Source organism: Pinus tabuliformis, chromosome 6 (genome assembly GCF_031772625.1).
Source record: "Pinus tabuliformis cultivar Carrire ecotype Pingquan chromosome 6, CPIR1, whole genome shotgun sequence".
Classification (NCBI taxonomy): domain Eukaryota; kingdom Viridiplantae; phylum Streptophyta; class Pinopsida; order Pinales; family Pinaceae; genus Pinus; species Pinus tabuliformis.
Window position 1 is genome coordinate 2,021,987,957 of NC_142292.1, and position 19,909 is coordinate 2,022,007,865.

At 38.9% G+C, this 19,909-nt stretch overlaps 1 protein-coding gene across 1 annotated transcript; it reads left to right on the forward strand.

Moving 5' to 3' along the window:
- Positions 1–17,112: 17,112 nt before the first annotated feature.
- On the forward strand, positions 17,113–18,500 carry LOC149267369 (Thioredoxin superfamily protein). Its single transcript, XM_089398638.1, has 3 exons — positions 17,113–17,439; positions 17,535–17,624; positions 18,047–18,500. The coding sequence occupies exons 1-3, from the start codon at positions 17,197–17,199 to the stop codon at positions 18,119–18,121; spliced, it is 408 nt and encodes a 135-aa protein (XP_089254764.1). The 5' UTR covers positions 17,113–17,196; the 3' UTR covers positions 18,122–18,500.
- The last annotated feature ends 1,409 nt before the right edge of the window (positions 18,501–19,909 follow it).

A 19,909-nucleotide genomic window follows, 5' to 3' on the forward strand; every position in this document is an offset into this window, starting at 1 on the left:
TCACGACAGATGGACTAATCATATTTAGAGACAGGATATATGTGCCAGATAACATTGAGCTCAAGAAGGTGATCTTGAAGAATTTCATACGAAATCATATTCAGGTCACCCGAGTTATCAGAAGACACTAACAACAGTGAAGAAATTCTATTTTTGGCTAAATTTGAAGAGAGACATAACAAAGTTTGCGGCTATGTGCTTGGATTGTCAACAAGTAAAGGCGGAGCATAGGCATCCAGGTGGAATGCTATAGCCAATTACGATTCCAAAGTGGAAATGGGAGGTCATTTCCATGGACTTTATCACATGTTTGCTAAGGATAGTGAGACAACATGATTCCATCATGGTTGTTGTGGATAGGTTGACAAAGGTAACACACTTAATTCCTGTGAAGTATACATTCTCGGCGAGTGATGTAGCATAGTTCTTCATCAAGGATGTGGTCAGATTGCATGGATTTCAGAAGAATATTGTGTTAGACAAGGATGCAAATTTCACTTCCAAGTTTTGGAAGGTGTTATTTGCAGGTTCGGGCACAGAGTTGGCCTTCAATACAACTTATCATCCACATAAAGATGGACAGACTGAGAGGCTCAACAGGATATTAGAGGACATGTTGAGGATGTATTTGATGCATAAACAACGGAAGTGGGAAGAGTACCTTCCACTGGTAGAGTTTTCTTATAAAAGTGGGTATCAATAATCCTTGAGGATGAGTTCGTTTGAGGCATTGTATGGGTGGACTTACAGTACTCCCATTAGTTGGAGCGATCTAGTGAATAGGGTGTTTATTGAACTGAACATGTTGGCAGACATGGAGTAGGAAATGTAGTTAATTAAGAAGAATTTGAAATAAGCACAGGATAGGCAGAAGAGCTATGCAGATCAGAATAGGTTGTTCAAGCTAGGTTGGGAAACAAGTGTACTTGTGCATGAAACCAAAGAAGATCTCCTTGCAGATTGGATCATGTGCCAAGCTAGCACCCCGATTTTGTGGACCTTTCAAGATTATTGAGAGGATCAGACTAGTAGTCTATTGACTTGCACTACCTTTGAAAATAAAAGTCCATGATGTTTTCCATGTGTCATTGCTTAAGAAGTATGTTAAATATGTTGATCATGTGATTTACTGGTTTGTATTGCAGGTGGAGCCAAATGGACAATTCCATCCGAAACCTCAATATATCTTGCAGAAAAAGGTGCTCATGCTCCGGAACTAAGCAATCGAGCAGGTTAAAGTGTAATGGAAGCACTTTGGGCCTAATGAAGCTACATGGGAGATGGCGAATCAAATACGGGCTATGTATCCTTCCTTATTCTCTAGTTGAGTGGATGTTTTGGTATATGCCTTTCGTATAAGTTTTTGGTACATGTTTTTGGCGATGTTTTGATATATGTACATATGTATATGGATGTAAATACCGCCATGAAATATTTTATAAAGCTCCAATAAGTGGTATGGGTGTCATGTCATTATAAGTGTTATGTTGTTACGTTGTCACGTTAGTTTTCTTTTCAGCAGGGTGATCATTGTAAATATTGCATCGAGCTATGTTATAAAGCTCCATGGGCAGTATGTTTGCTTTTCAGTGGTTTTTATGAGGTATAGGTGTGGTTGAACACTGAGGAAGGTGTCCCCCAAGAGGGAGGGTTCTGTAACAACCCTGGTGAAATTCCATGTAATAAAAGTAAATAAAGACAAAATAATAACCATGGTTGACAAGACACTTATTCCAAGGTGAATGTTGGGCAAAACATCCTAGTGTGGGTGTTCATTTGGTTTATTATGGCTAATGAAATTGGCAAAGGCAATGGCTAAGGATTTTGAAAGGTAAAATGGCATTTTTGGCACATCTATTTATGAAAATAATGGAAATTAGGAGAAAAGGAAGGTTAAAGGTCACAAGTTGCATGTGAGGAGGAAAATGAAGGAAAATAATGGGAAAATGAAAAAATAGAGGCCTAATTTATAAAAAAGGATTCTGAGGATCAATTGGTACCTTTTGTCAGTTCAATTTTGGAGTTCTCCCATTACTCTCTCTCCCTCTCTCTCTCTCTCTCTCTCTCTCTCACTTTTGGACACAAATATTATTCTTGGAGCACTTTGGCATTGGATCAAGAAAGGCAAAGAAGACAAAAGGAAGGAAGGAGCAAGAAAGAAAGAGCAGGATCAAGCAACTTCAAGATTCTTTGTAGGTATTGATTTGAATGTGTGTTTTCCTTGCTATATTTGGCATGCATGGTATTGCATGTGGATCTTTGCTATTATGACATGGGTTTTTCCAGGTTTGACAATGTTTTCAGCCTAGCCTTTCTATTTCCAGATAGCCATGGTGTGATGGGGTTCTCATGTTTTGGTTGAGCTGGATTGCTAGATGAATTTGAAGCTGGGTGAGGTGGATCTCTGAATAATAGAACACATGGCCTAGTAACCCCTGAACCAGACTATGGGTTGCGGTAAACCCAAATTTTGTGTTGCCTTGGTGGGCTTAGGAATCCTCAACCAATGAATGGAGGGATATACGATAAAGCCTAGAGGTGGGTGCTCTCCATCAATCCTAGTAATCCTGAGATGGGATATACGGTAAAGCTTGGAGAGTGGGCCTCGGTTTAGGCCCTAGTGATCTAGTGTGGATTGCGGTAAATCCTGATAGACTAGGAGACAGGAAAATTCTTCACAGTGTAGGTAGAGAAATCTGGTGGTATTCATGTTTGTTTTGGCCCGGTGATCTGGTGGGGATCATGGTAAAGCTCGTTATTACGTGTTTATTGTTTTGGCCTAGTGATATGGGGTGGATTACAGTAAATTTTGGTTTTATTGATGAGGTTGAGGTGGTTTAGCCTCAGGATGCCCTGGTTGGTTCTTTTGGTTTGAGTCCCACATTCATGCTTGGAATATGGCACGGGGGTGAATGATTGAAGAGAGAATTAACCCAGCCATTCTATGGTCGAGTGGAACGTGGTAGTCCCATCCCGGGTTGGATTTTTCATTCATTAATAAGAGTTTCTTTCCTTGACATCTTATGTTTAAATGTAATGGTTTATATGGATGATGTATCCTTGATATTTATGTTGTTATTATGTTGGTTATAATTAAGCATGTATTATGACAGTGATGATGTATGGCTCTCCTCATGTTTTGATTTGTAAATGGATGAATAATGTATCTATGTCCTAATATATGATAATGCAACTAATGATATAAGGGAACAATGCTTCTTAGCGATTCTCAAACAAGTATGAGACCCCTATGCTCAAATATGTTGTTTAAACTTGTAGATTAAATATTTGTGACATGTTTGACGAAATGCTTGTCATGGCTAGTAAGGGTCCAGTCAAGTCCTTATTGATGTTTTTGCAAACGTATCTTTGTTCCGCTGTGAAATTTCATTTATGAAAGTGTCATCAAGTTCTAAGCAGTGACCTGGGCTATGGGCCTGAAAAGTGGCACAAATCCTAATGTCGCAAGCACAAGTCTAAGGAGAAAAGACCCCAGATGCATGCATACCCATGATGTGGGAGCGTATTGAGCCTCCTGGATGCATGCTTGTCCATATCAAGGGAGCGTCTGGGGGTTTAATGGTCTAAAACTTCAGTTGGTATTAGGGGCTAGTTACCTAAAAGGTTGGGTTGGATCCTAGGAGTTTTTTTCCTGATGTGGAAGGTTTGTGTGATGCCTTTCCATCTATTCCACTTCCTTAAGGTCACCTAGGAGGTTAAATCCCATTATAGTGGTCTCTTTGCATATTTTCCCCGATTGGCTAGTTAATTGGGTAAATGTGGTATGAGGGTGTTACAGACACTACAAAAGCATGCTTCCCCGTGTGTTTGATTTTTGATATGTGCAGGTGACAAGTCTGCAGACCCAAGAGATTGTTGGAGTTCTCATGACGTCCCTATTTGAGTAAATTTGTGCACTCTCCAAAGAGATCATGTCCCAATTGGAGTCAGATGTTACCCACCACTTTTTGGGTGATATCCCCAGGAGAATTTTTTTCTCCAAGATGGTCCTTGTTGGGCAATTTAATTGCTTAAATTGCTTTCATTAAATTATCAACCAGGGATACTCGTAAGCTTGTGATGATGCAGCAAAATATATGCAGGAGTAGGCAACTAACTCTATGTCTAGCTAAATGATTTATGATTCAATATAATATGCAAGGGAAGAGGCTCCTAATTGAGGAGGTCCTAGTTGTCCTTCCCTACAATATTATAGATTGAAAAGAAATCATTAATTACATAAAACCAAAAACTTGAAATAAAGACAAGAGAATGAATTTTAATTGTCGTTTAGATTCAAATAGAGAGAGAGACTAACTTAGTCCCTTGATTGTCCCCTCGTATACTGATCCAAACTAAACTAAGATTCATTTATAAGCATAAGAAATGAAATAACTTGAAACTTAAAAGCAAAAGAATGAATTTCAATTATCATGCAAATCAAATAGAGAGAGAGCCTAACTTAGACCCTTGGTTGTCCCCTCATATGATGATAAGATTTTAATTTAAAACTCATTCATAAATCACAAACAAATCCTCAAACATCTAGGCAATTAAATGAAATAAGATCTATTATGAAATAAAAAATTTCTTTGATCCTTTTAGAGTGAGCTCAATTCTCTTAAGAACAAAGTGACAAATTATTCCATATAATACAGTAAGACAATTTATATCTAAAACTATAGAATGGAAATTTATGTAAAATGAAGCTTTATTCTATTCCATTATAAGTTGGATACATGCTTCAAGAGTCCTCCCTTTGGAATGGAGGAGGTTCTCCTATTTATACAAAAATTTAAGCAACTAACTCATTAATGGAGGTCCACTAATCCCTCCTAGTTCCACAAATCATTCATATGGTTACAACCAATATGAGACACATATTCCTTTATCCATGATTTTTCTCCATGAGATATGCTTGACCCCTATCCCAAATCTCCTTCAAATCTTTAAGAGAATTCGAATTTGAGTCTTGGAGGCCACATAAGAGTATCTTGGAACCTTCCAAATCACCTACACATGTCACCAAACTCATTCCACCTTTAGGTATAAGCAAATACATGTTATTTTTCTAACTTTTAATCATAAATTCACTTTAAATACTTGAAATTAATAACTTTGGAAAATGAAAATATAAACCCATATGGTAATGGAAATATAGGGTTATGTAATGATAATGTGATGAAATGAGGTGACAAAATGAGGATAAAGGTCAAAATGGAGTGAAAATTTATGTTAATTTGGCGGCCCAATAGTCCTCAACTAGCAACCAACAACGCCTTGTAACCACCATATAGCTCAATCTGCCATTTTTTCTGCCACCTGAACCAGTCTTGTGGTCCCTCACCCATTTGTTATGATCACTTGTTTGAAGGTGGGCCTTCCGACCCCAAAGGTATGAATTTTCATTGGTTGAGTAATTTTGTTTACTTATCATGGACACTTTTGGGCATGGATTGGTGGGGGGATTCGACAAAAAGAGTTGGCTAGGTTTGTACTCTTGTCTCCTTTTCCCGAGTCGGTAGTTGGCCTTGTATCCTAGTCCCATGGGATCTATTTTATTGGCCTTTAGCTTTAGGGTTGGCACTACATGGGAAATCCTGATTTTGGTTGCATGGTCCTCCCTTGTCGACACCATATAAATCACTCTCCTCTGCTCATTTTAACCCCATTCATCACTTTTCCCATCCAGGTCCACATGTGTCCACTAGGTCTACATAGGGTTAGCCTCCTCTTCCCCTTGTCCACACTTTGGGTCAGGCCTGGAATGATGCCCGAAGGTTGCCACTTACAACAAGAAATGTACCACTAAATGCAAAAGATGGCCATCACCTTAGATCCTTTGGGCCCTAGATGAGCCCCCTCCACATTGAGAAACCCGTGATTTTCCCAACCTTTGGAGGGAAATGAGCTACCTCACCTTAAAAGGGGGTATCTACTATTATATTCTACACATATGCTCTCATCCCTTGGAGCCTCGAGCAGTTATGAAGAAAAATCAATCAAAGGAAAAAGGCAGATAAAGAAGGATGGAAAAACAAAGGTTGGGGTAACTCATATACCACGATTTTCTCCCTTTTACACTCATATACCCAAGTGTGGCCTTCCCTCATCATAGCTACCTGTGTACCATGACATGTGGCTTGGTGCCTTCCCTTGATCCCCACTCCGTCCCATCACTATATCACATGCCACCTACCCATTGATTGATGTATCATGGACATGTCACCCCTTTAAAGGTTGAAACCACCTAATAGGGTCCTTGGTCAACCCCCTTATTGAGATTGGAGACACCTGTACATGCTAAAGCCCACTATGGAAGGGCATGCCACCATGAATTGCCCACTTGATTCCATGATTTGTAAGCTCTTTTACTTGATTATTCTAATTATTTGTTGTATTAGAGGGCAAGGGGACGCATTGGATCTTATGCAAGATTGCAGGTGAGTCTACATTTCCGGGTTTGGTCTCTCTATATGAAGTCCAAACCCTCCAGAGGACCACATTGGCACTTGTATGGTGAGCGTTGAGAGCCATGGGCCTCCACCATAGTAGAGAGTACTTCATGGATCCCCACACCATTTAGGGATTGCTCATGTTCCACCTTTTAGATGAGGATGATACATCTATATCACCATGCCCATCTGGCTCCACACATGTACGACACACTTGGCAAATGTTCCAGGGTCGAGATGAGGATGTGTCTCACTGCAAGAGACAAATGGATGGATTATGTCATCATCCTAGCCCTTACAGATGGTTTACAGGCATTATTGATCCACTTGGAGACCCATGAGGATGTCATTGTGCCCCCACACCCACTTGGGAGCACCATATGTGACTTGCTTGGAAAACAAGGGGCTAAGCGCTTGTCCACTATGTTTGGAGCCTTTTCACTCAACTTGGCACATTTGGACTCCATTAGGCCTCCTCAATGGTCCAAGGACTCATCATATTCATTATTTCTCTCTCTTGAGAGGTTATCTTTGTATTATTGAGCTATCTTGGTGGGCTTGTCACCAAGTCATGTCATTATTATGTATTATTTTATTATTTGGGGCTAAATTAGGCCAATTAGGCAAATCAAATCCCCTTTAGAGTTGTATAAATATGAGAGAGGCTCATTCTAACCTCTCATCATCACTTGGATTGGATTGATATCTCTTGAGAGATTTTCGCACTTTTTGTTGGGATAAACTTTTTGGAGTTTCTTAATGCACTATGATGTTTGGATTTTCGCTATTGTCTTTGGAGCTTCTTTCTAATGCAAAGTGGATGAATGGATATACTCTCTCTCTCTCTCTCATGTAAGTCGAATTTTTGATGTTATTCTTGTTATCTTACTTGTCAAATGCATGTATATTGTTATCATTATTCTTGTATGGGTTAATTAATGTGAAAATTTTCTAATACCTTGAATAAGTGATTTAATGCATGCATTGCTCTTTGAGGGATTAGGTGAATGTTCCTAGAGGCACCTCCTAGGTTTAAAGACCTTGAAACTTCATCTCTTTGGCAAATTTGAAATATGAATCCCTATTGACCTAGTTGTTACCCTTGGAGAGGCTAACAAAGATCAATTAGGGCTACATAGCTCATGGAAATTCTTGATCTATGTGTATATTGACTCCATTAAACCCAAGCAATAATGCATTGATCTTCATCTCCCTTTGGTGGTTAAATTTACCTCTCTTTTCTTCACTTTTCCAAATTTTAGGCCTAACCCTAGTGGATCACCTAGGGCATCAAGAGCAATCTTTTGTAGCCATCCAAACACCTTGAAAATTGGTGTAAAACTGCGTTGGGGTCTTCTCAAGGGGTCCTCCAAATTTGAGCACAATTTGACGGTGGAATCCTGAGAAATCGCAAGCCCTAGCTCGAGGATCATTTCTCACCCTAGGCTGATTAGGGTTAGTGTCCTTATTTGGATCATTGCATTCAAATTTCAAAAGAAAATTAGTCCTCAATCCTATTCTCTTTCCTAATTAGATCAAGCCCTTCTTTGGTCAATCAACTACATACCCTTGACCTAGTTTGGGTCCACATGGGTTCTCCATGGTCCCACAACTTTATAACTCAAATTCCACAAGGATTACATATAATCTATTTCTCCATAAGGATCCTTGAGTCTAGAAAGCCCCTTGCCAAGGCATATCCTCTAAACCTAGGCTCAAGTGTCCTCTTAGCCCTTCCTAGAGAGCTTATCACCTTGCTTCTCAAGCAAGTAAAAGCTATTTAATTAAGTCACTCTTGTGAATAGGCTTTAGGAATCAGTCCTTATCTGATAATTGATCTATTCATCATTGTGATTCCTCTTCTATTGGGTCTCCTCCCATCGGTGAAATTCTGTGAAGAGAAGGGAGCCTTAACTAAGGTGATAGTGAGCTATCACTCCAATGTTTCCCCTTGTCCTATTAGTTGTGTTATATGTCCCTCCTAGGACCCCTGCTAGTTTGAGTGGTGACATGGTCGAACCTTCAACTTCTGTGGGCGCCCCTTCATGGGCGGGTGCGCCCTCGGGGTGACCTGCCTGTGGGAATGCAAGCACCCCTTTGTTGGGCGGGAGCGCCCCTACATGGGCACTCTGCCTGCCATTCTACCCATGATACCACCTGCCATCATTGCCATGTTACACACTTCACGAATCATTGCCCCTCAACTCGCTCGTTGCGTCCCCGCTACCCTGTCCACTACATCATGCCCATTGCCTTCGTCCTTGTCCGCTACGTCATGCCTGTTGCCTTCACCCTTGTCCACTACGTCTTGCCCACCGCATTTCCCTGGCACCCCTCCTTGGGTGTGGGTCATCTAGTTAGGGTGTCGCCATGTTGTTTGCATGCGCCCCTTTTTGTGCTCCCCGTTATATCGAATCATGTCATGTAGGAGGGAGCTCTCCATTGCGATGTGCCCGCTATGTCTCACATGTTGCAATGCTTGACACCTCGCCTTCGTGTGGGAGTGTCCAGGGCGTGCACCCCTCAACTTGTGCACGCTGCCTGTTGCCACAGTGTCCACCTAGCCGCCCCTTCTCTGTGTGGGCACGCTCATCACTCTTGAGCGCTCTCGTGTTGTGCACTCCAAGTCCTTTTGAAGTCTTTTCCTTGTTGCATGGGCAGGTGCCTTGCCTTGTGTGATCATGCCCCATCGTGCGATATCCCCTAAACTTGGTTTTTCACCACTCCAAGTGTTTGTGGGTTGTAACAGGTGTCTGTTGGCCTTGGTGCCAACTCAAGGTCCTGACAGGACATGTAGCATGGAGCACATGGCAAAGGCAAAGTTCCCACACGACCCAGGATAGGTCGGCCCAAGGGCGTGCCCACCCAGCGAGGGACTCCCACACGACCAAGGTCAGGTTGGCCAAGGGGCTCGCCCGCCCATGAAGGGTCACTTGCGCACCTCAAGAAGTGAAGGGGCATCGGCCCACATAAAATCAAATGGCTAGAGTGACTATAAGAAGAGGAGTTCGACACTTGGAGGACACAAAAAGCAAGTTCACATAAGAGAAATAATATCACAGAGCAGATCACAGAAAGGCTGAAGTCTGAAATATCGCAGAAATGGAAGGGGTGTGATATCACATATCCACAGGGTGCACATTGTAGAGTTTGAAAATGCAACTAAGGCACGTTGCAGAAGGGGAAGAGTTCGCCTAAGCAATCTAGTTTTTGGGTAGGGTCAAGGGTTGGTTTTCTAAGCTATTTTGGGTGTCATTTTTAGGGTTTCTGTTGGGCAAGGTGCCAACCTTAGGTTGGTCATGCCCTGGCTGTGGGACTTGGCACTTTGACTAGTGTGTTGGGTTGGGCCAACGACTGCCACTCCTTTATAAAGCTTGGGCAACACATGAGTTTGGGCATGACTGGTCCTTTGTAAATCTATTGTAACATTACTTTGAAGTTCAATATAAGCAAAGGGGGGAAATGTTTTGGGAGTTGCCCCCTCCCATTGCATATATTTTGTTCATATTGTTGGTTTTAAGATATCACAAAATTGTTGAATTGTTGAATATTAAAGAAGTTTTATTTCCGTTGCATATTAAATAAGAAGATTGAATTAGAAAATTGACTTAAGTGTTGAAGTGTGAAGAAAATTAGGTGTAGTACGGGTTAGAGTAGTTATAGAATTGCAACAAAATATTGTCGGTGCTGCACAACGCCTACGGTGGTCTTAAGGCATCATAGTGTGGGGTCGTGGCAACAATGCACCCGATCACTATCTATTTAAGACCCCATAGATGATATTAATAGGTTTATCATTATCAATATATTATTGCTGCTATTATTATTGTTATAATACAATATTAAAAAATATATGTTAATAATATTATTTTTTAATTTTTTAATAAATCATTTTATACAAATTTATATTTTGATAATTTATAAATATATTATTTAAATAAGATTTTATTAATATTTTAGGTATAATTTATTTGTTAAGATAAAATATTATACAAAATACTAGGAAGTGTGAAATTGACCCATATAATAAGAATAAGAAACCATCTAAATAGCAATTCTAACCATTTAAAATATAAAAAAATTAATTACTTTAATATCATGATATAATCATTGTAATGAATTACATTAATATCACTGCATAAAATATTCCACTGATATCATTTCATTATATTAACAAATGCAAAAAAACATGAAAATAAATTGTGTGTGAAAAATCTACGCATGTTTATAATTATATTTACATGGTCGTATATATTCCGATGATTTGCGATCTCCCCTACATTCGTTATTTCACTTTGAGCAGCCGAATCCGATACCCAAAGAGAATCCGCACTTTCTAGGGGTCCTTGTCCATTACTAGGCAGATCTTCTAACTCGAGGCCAAAAATTAGGTACTTAGAAGTACGTGATAGGAAGAGAAACTCCTTGGGGGCGAACCTAATAAAAGAAAAGAAAGCATGCATGTTACCCTAATGGGGGTGTTAATATGGTTGCTACGGTTGTATTGGAGATTGGTGTCTACGGTTGTATTGGAGATTGTGTCATCAGTACATTTGGATCATTTTTAAGTGAGTGTGGCCGGAGGTAGTTAATCATTTTTAAGTGGGTGTGGTAGGAGGTAGTTAATCCTTGAGAGTTAGCATGTGTGTCGCTTTGTGATTTTAAATGTTGGTGTATGGAGATGGAAAGACGAAGGTTCAAATTCATTGTGTAGGGAGACGAGGATAACACTTGGGCCTCCATTATAGGTTTCATATTGTTGGCCATGTGTGTTTGGTGGTGGTTTCTTTGGCCGGTATTTCTTTTGTTACACACTGTGTGCATTCCGGTGTTTGAGTATTTGGTGTGAGAATTCTGCATTTGGTGGCGTCTTTGGTGGCTGGCATTCAGTTGGCTTCCACACCCTCCTGTATGCAGTGAGAGTCATTCTATTATGCTAAGTTTTAATTTGTTTGGCATGAGCTCACACCTTAAATTGTTGTTCTCAGGATATAGATTTGGTTCATTAGCTCTGTGTTTTTTGTTAGTATCTTGGCCTTTGGGGAAATTTTATAAGTGTCTTGATTCAAGTGAGCTTCTGGAGTTATATACTCAGTTGGTGAGGATAATTGTGGTACTTTGGGCAACGAGTTATTGGTCTCTAGGATTGGTATTGTTGGTATATGTAGCTTGTAGTTCCATTTTTTTGAGTCAGTTACCAGTGGCTTGACGTGTGTCGCTTTCCTTGGCTAGTTGGAAGTTTCAGGTGTCTAGATCTTGTTATAATTTCTTTGATTCTAGTTTGGGTCGTAAGGAGTTTCCAAGGTATTCCTGTTGGGTCATAAGTCTGAATTGTGGTGAACTTGATAATCTTCTGGGTTTTGGGCATGTGGTGTGGTCTTTTGGTGACAACCTAATTGTTTTTAGGTTTGGAATTGAAGGTCTTCCTCACCGTTCTTTGTCCCGTTTTATGAGTAGAGGTCTTTCTAGCCGTTGCCCTCTGGGTTTATTTGCAGCGATGCTCATGCCTCCAAGATAGAGGATAAGCAGTCGAAGAGGTGACAGAGGCAACATTGGGCACAAAAGGGTTCACCCTTTTGCCTATGATTTTATGGCTACTACTTTTGATGTTGTTCCTCTAGAAGTGAGGAAGGAGATCTTGATTATGGAAAACAAGGAGGTAGGGGATTGTCCTTATTACTTTGACTCTGAATTAGTGGGGGAGGATGTTAAATGGCTCCCAACTCCTCATTGATTTAGGAAAAGGAGGTGCATTTTATGAGTTCCTTAGTGTTAAATCAACGGATGATGACTCTGTTGCATCTCATCTTCAAGGACAAACAAGTAGAAAATTATAATGTGTTTTCTTCGTTGGAGGATATTAAACGAACGCTTCGTAACCAAAGAGTCTATTTGGATAATGTTGACTCTCGTCTGGCGTGGATGGAAAGTTTCTTTGTCAGTGATTAAGCCTCTGGAGTTCTCACTGACCCTTCGACTGATAGTGTTCAGACTCTTGCTTTGATTTCTTCATATCACGACTAGGATGGTGATATTAGGTAATTTTGTCATTCATTTTTTATAGTGCTACTTTGGTCTGGTTTATTCTAGGTAGCCTCTTGCAGTATTCGTTGTGAAAATTTGGATGCCCAAATTTCTACTGCAGCACTGATTAAGTTTCTTCTATTTGTTAATTACTGAACAAAATTATTTATTGTTTCCTATAGTAAACACCAAAACTAATAAATTGCAACCTTCACCATTTAAATAAAATGCAGAAACAAGAAACTGAACAAGAAAGGAATACACAACACATCTACACAGTTAGTTTTGGACAAATGTCTTTGGAAAAACCCAGTGTGGGAAAACCGGTGCAATAACTGAGAGTTTTATTATTACGCAGTAGTTTTTTTTAATACAATCTCTAGATGCCATACTGGCTATCCAGTACAAAGAATATTACTAATAGAGAGATGAGTGAGATTACCTCACACTATCACTGGAGATCCTGGCTGATCCAACCACTGAATGACCAACCCTAGGCTGCCTCTGCACAGTCTCTACGTAATCCCTTCGTAGGCCCTGTGTCACAGCTACTAGGGTCTGTGTCACTCCTCCCAGCTAATCGATTTGCTTCTGAGACTTCGAATTTTGCCCTCCTGGTCTCACACCTCGACTTTTGGATATGGAAATCGATTCTCCGGTAAATTTACGGATTCCCTCTGGGCTTTTGCGTGGTCCTGCGTCATCCTCTTCTGGCTCTACGCTGCATCTCCCATATCTCTTTCTGCATCCTCTACCAAGTATTCTTGGATTAGGAGAAATATCCAACCGGGACTATCCCTGCCCCTCACTGCAAAAGATCACTTCAAATTTCTCTCACGTAGATCAATATCTCCAAGGTCTTCCTCACCATTCTTTGTCCCATTTTATGAGTAGAGGTCTTTACAGTCATTTCCCTCTGTGTTTATTTGCAGCAGTACTCATGCCTCCGAGATAGAGGACGAGTAGTCGGAGAGGTGACAGAGGCAACATTGGGCACAAAATGGTTCACCCTTTTGCCTATGATTTTGTGGCTATTGCTTTTGATGTCGTTCCTCTAGAAGTGAGGAAGGAGATATTGATTCTGGAAAACAAGGATGTAGGGGATCGTCCTTATTACTTTGACTCTGAATTAGTGGGGGAGGATGTTAAATGGCTACCAACTTTTAGTAGATTTAGGAAAAGGAGGCTGCATTTTACGAGTTCTTTATAATTAAATCAACGGATGATGACTCTGTTGCATCTCATCTTCAAAGAAAAACAAGTAGAAAGTTATAATGTGTTTTCTTCGTTGGAGGATATTAAACGGATGCTTCGTAACCATAGATTTTATCTGGATAATGTTGACTCTTGTTTGGCGTGGATGGAAAGTTTCTTTGTTAGTGATTAAGCCTCTGAATATCTCATTGACCCTTCGACTGATAGTGTTCAGACTCTTGCTTTGATTTCTTCATATCACGACTAGGATGGTGATATCAAGTAATTTTGTCATTCATTTTTTATAATGCTACTTTTGTTTGGTTTATTTAGGGTAACCTCCTGCAGTATTCCTTGTGAAAATTTGGATGCCCAAATACATTGATTATGTTTCTTCTATTTGTTAATTACTGAACAAAATTATTCACTGTTTCCTACAGTAAACACCGAAACTAATACACTGCAACCTTCACCATTTAAATAAAATGCGGAAACAAGAAACTGAACAAGAAAGGAATGCACAACACATCTACACAGTTATTTTTGGACAAATGTCCCCGAAAAACCCAGTGTGGGAAAACCGGTGCAATAACTGAGAGTTTTATTATTATGCAATAGTTTTTTTTTTGTGAATACAATCTCTGGATGCCCTGCTGGCTCTCCAGTACAAAGAATATTACTGATAGAGAGATGAGTGAGATTACCTCACACAATCACTAGAGATCCTCGTTGATCTAGCCACTGAATGGCCAGCCCCAGGCTGCCTCTGCGCAGTCTCTACGCAATCCCTTCGTAGGCCCTGTGTCACAGCTACTAGGGTCTGTGTCACTCCTCCCGACTGATCGATTTGCCTCTGAGACTTTGAATTTTTCCTTCTCGATCTCACAACCCTGCTTCTGGCTCTGGAAATCGATTCTCCAGTAAATTTACGAATTCCCTCTAGGCTTCTGCGTGGTCCTGCGTCAGCCTCTTCTGGCTCTGTGCTGCATCTCTCGGATCTCTCTCTGCCTCCTCTATCGAGTATTCACCGATCAGGAGAAATCTCCAACCGAAACTATCCTTGCCTCTCACTGTTAAAGATCACTTCAAAATTCTCTTCGACAGCTACTCTGCTTCAAAAAATTGAACTTCTAACCTTCACTCGATGGGTTCTCCAAGTGCCCATCGATGTCCTTCTTATTATCCTCCAATTGAGAACCAATGACGCATATTAGATTCTAATCAATAGCTCAGATCATTTGGACTCGATCTCCGTCTTGTTTTAGAAGTTTCACCCACAGTTTAGATTAATACCCATTAATTATTTTAAATTTCCTAAGTTTAGACTTAGGCACCCATTAAAATTAATTAATTATTTTAATAAAACTGTCTCCGGGTGGAATTTCCCAAAACGATTTCTAGGTATTGGAGAATACATGTGTCTAAGCCTCCCTGCAAATTTCGAGACTTAGAGCACATCTGATGCTACCAGAAATCAACATTCGTTTGTTGCCTTCTCTCCAAGGCATTGTGGATTGTGGGGTTATAGTTTGGTTTTTTGAAAGGCTAGTGGTTTCACACTGCATGAAGTTTCAGTGGTTCCACGATATGCTGGTGGTTTTGGCTCATCCCCAGATGACATGGTTTTATTTTTTGTTGAAGCATTCAATATTTGTATGGAGCATTGTATGTGGCTGTATCTCAACATTGTAGTTTGGCCTTTAGAACATGTATCCTTAATGTTTATTTGATGAAGTTGTTGTCTATGGTTTCTATGGGCGCAGATAACTTTGTATCTTTTTAACTCATGATGGTATATGTTTTCTCTGGTACACAAACCTATGATAGTTTTGGCTTGCCTGGAATCATGGTTTTTTGTTATAGAGCTTGAAGGTCATTGTAATCATTGGTGGTGTGGTTCTAAGTCATGTTGTCTTTTTGATAAGTGGTATGTATGGCTATGAACATGCTTATGTTTCTCATGTATTACTCAGTTTTTTAAAATGAAATACAACATACTTATATTTATGTAAAAAGAAAAAAGAAAAAACATGTTCAAATGAAGGAGTGCGCTAGAAATTGGGAAAAACTAGAAATACAATTTTTGGTAAAATTGAAGGTTAAAATGCAAGCCAAATTCTACAAGGCTACATTGAGGCACAAAATTCTATGGGGAGAAATATCCAAAAAAAATAAAGAACATGTATATAGAAGAAGTGCATAGATCTGTCTTAATAAATGGAGAATTATGGTAAGAAGTTGCAAGAATGACTCGAAAACGAGCCCTCTACTTCATTGTAACATATTAACCTGTGTCCCTTTCGGTCAAGCTCTCATCTTTGGGAGGGGAGGTTTTCGCTGACAGGACACAAAATTCCTTCCTAGCAAACCTTAGGCGTAATATCCTACTAGTCCCCAAAATATCATTATTGATAAGCTAAATTTAATCCTAAGTTTTTTGCGACACATTTTTTGGGAAGAATTGAAAAATATCTTCCCCATCTGTTGCTACAACAGAACAAGAAGAATTACTACTCAGTGGGAATGGATTTAATGCTTATATAGGTAAATGCTTAAAATGCTCAATAGATTTAGAAAAGCCAATTTGACAAATACCTTGGAGAGTTTGAACACTGATTTAGATCAAGAAATCTAGCAAAATCACTGTTGTAATATCAAGAAATCTATCAACTTCATTGGAATTTTATGCCTTTAAATAAGTCACATTAGAGAAGAATACCATGGGAAAAACCATGGGTGGTCAAAATCCATAGTGCAAAAATCGTTGATAATTTCATCGAGTCAAAATGTCTATATAACATAACATAACAATAACATGACAAGACAATACAACATCTCTTCCACATTGGGCTGGATAGGGCCTCTTGCGTAAAAATCACTATTAGATAAGCTAAATTTAGCCCTAAACCTTTTGCGATACATTTTTTTTGGAAGAATTAAAAAAATATCTTCCCCATCTATTGCTATATCAAAACAAGAAGAATTACTACCCAATGGAAATGAATTCAATTTGACAAATATGCTTGAATATTCGCAGATTTAGATCAAGAAATCTAGCAAAACCAGTGTTGTAATATCAAGAAACCTACCAAAATCACTGTTATAATATTAAGCAATCTAATAACTTCATTGAAATTTTATGCCTTTAAATAAACTATATTAGAGAAGAATACCATTAGTTGTCAAAACCCAGAATGCAAAAAACCGCTAGTTATTTAACCAAGTCAAATGTTTAGATAACATAATAAGACAATATCTCGTCCACATTAGCTAAAAAAAATGTAACTCCATAAAAATAGTTATCAACTCATTAGAAAAAAACAAATTACTTTATAATTGATATATTTAATTTAAAATATATATCTATATATATATATATAAACTTTAAAATTTAACAGAATGTTAAAAAATTTCAAAAACATTTTTACTGATATAATAAAAACAATGTAAACTAAACAAAATCCATACTCAAACTTAAACTTCCCAGATGAGATGATGTCCAGACCATATACAAGAAAATAGAATGGCAGGCCTTCTGGGTAGAACTCTCTTGTTGAGAGCACCATTCCCTTCGCTCACTGTTACCCCTAACCGTACGCACTTGATAACCAGAAGCTTAAGCGATTCGAACCCAACACCCGTTCCAAGGAGGAAACTGGTGCTCTATAGTAAGAAAGAATGCTGCCTCTGCGACGCGCTCAAGGACAAGCTACACACTGCATTCATGATTGGGGGCGATCATTCTCTAACCGACTTCGAACTTGAGGTCCAGGGTTTAGGGTTTCATCTCAATATTATTTCTCCTGCCCAGTCGATCTATAGCAGGGACTTAGATATTTAATATTATATTTGCATTTGCAGGTGAGGGACATCTCCACAAATCCCCAGTGGGAGAAGGCGTACCAATATGAAATCCCGGTCTTGGCACGGATACTTGCTGATGGCTCCGAGGTAAACAAAACACTATTGCTTATTTCAAAATTTACTGCAAGTTTTCGACCATTCTGGTTAGTTGTAGTGCTTCTGCTCTCTTCTTGTACCCAAATGCTTCAAACTTGAATCTACAGTGAAGTCAAATATTGCAATTAAGTATTTGAATTATGATTTGGATTTGTTCATTTGGGAGAATGATTTTGTAGAGCTTGCACAACTTTTGTATATGCGAATGTTGTGCAAAATAAAATGAAAATGGTTCTGAAACACTTTGCGGAGTGTTATGGCACTTTGTTGAATATTGAGGAAAAGGCGGTTTCTGGTTTTTGCTTGTTTGGGACAAATTGTAATGCTTTAAAGGAAACATTTAAAAATAGTCCTTTGTAGTTTGTGGAATGCTAAGAAAAAGGTTATTTCTTTTTCTGTGTGTTTATTGACAGGAAACCCTCCCCAGAATGTCTCCACGTCTCACCGCCGAGCAAGTTCAACAGAAACTGGCAGCTCTATTGACATAACTCACGGATTTAGAAATCACTGATTAAAATCATTTTACCTTTGTAAGAGTATTTGAGCTTTGTTCCCGTTCCTAGTTACAAAACGCTAATCTGTAGTATTAAAATTCCTAAGCATTCATGTTCGTTTTTTCTTTTGCCATAAGAAGCCCAACATGGCTTCATATAGTTGTAGCCATTTATGGCAAAGTAATCGATTTGGACAAAATACTGAAGAAACAAAAGACATTTCACCTGAATTTGTAAAGCAGCTCTGGTTATCTAGGCAAGGCAATGGCCTTGATTTAATGGGAACAAATTGAGAGCAAAGCTACTTTTAGTGAAACAAAGATTTATTATGTACAGATTATAATTAACGTTTATGACAATGATTTTACAGAAAGCTTCGATCCCTGTCATCTTAGTCACAGTACTGGGCGTTTTTTTCATAATTCGCCGAATTTCAAGCACCGGAGATTAAATTCAGCAGATTCATACTCAAAATTCCAATATTAAATAATTTTTAATATGATATTTAAAATTTAATTTCTTTGTATTTAGAATATAATATCCATTGCCACGAATCTGATTCATATGCAATATTATATTCGAAGTATAATTCTCTGACAGTTAAAATATGATTCTCTTATAATAGGAATTCGTGATAAATTGGTGGTTAAAAATAAATCTACTCTTAATTCTGAACTTAATTTCCGTGAGTCTGGAAGTTCTTTTGAAGGAGCTATTATATTTGATATTTCAAGTGCGAAATTAGATTATAAATATCACTGTTTTAATAGTCACAAAAAATACTGGTTTGAACAGTCTCTTTCGCTATCCCGTTACTAATTGGTGCAGTCTTCGATGACTCCTCTAGGCAAGCCTTTCAAAACCTCTTTCATAATCATTCTTTCTAGCTCCGAGGCTCTGGCAGAAGGCATGAAACGTAACAATGACTCAAAACATCTTACAGCTAAAGAGATCTTTCTAAGATTGAAATTTGAGTTCCCCCTCTGAGTTCATGCACAGATAGGATCCCCTCCTGCATCAATAAGGCTTCCTTAGATAGCTGATTGGTTTTTAGGTTGAATACTCTATAAATGTGCAAAAGTGAGATTGTCATAGCTGCCTTTTACCCCTAGAACTTGATTCATAATTGGACCCAGCAGTGCATGTTCAATTCCAAGGTTGCCAAAAATGCCCCCCCAGAACCTTGCTTCAAGTGGGTGCGCGCTCCCAAAATCTGGGAGCACTCCTTGCCAATTCGGGAGCGTGGTTCTCCCAAAGCTTGAAATTGCACTTCAACCATGCTCCATAGGCATAGGCATTCATTGGATGCTCCGGGGATGTTCCCTAATGATATTTTTTTATTTTTGCTTTTTATCTTTTTACTTAAAAACTTTTAACATTATCGTTAATTGTTTCAAGATGTTTGTGAGTGGTTCCAACCTCATTGGACTTCATATGGAGAAAATAGAATTTTATATACTATTCAAAAATAAGCAGATTCAACAGTGTTTAGGATTTTATGATTGATGAGATTGCGACATTTTTATTGGATTCTATCATATATGAGGGCATATAATTGGCATTTAATCAAAAATACCAAGCCCTACATGTATCCTAATGTTGGTGCTGTTGATTGTTGAACTCCTTTGTCATGGCTTTAGCAAAAATGTACCCTTCATCCAAATAAGACTTGGATTAGGCAGTTTCATCAAAACTGGATGGTGTTGTCTGATGTCCCTAGAGGATTGAGGTAGAGGCAAAGGCTAGAAAAGAGACAAAGAATGAAGGATGATACTAGTGATG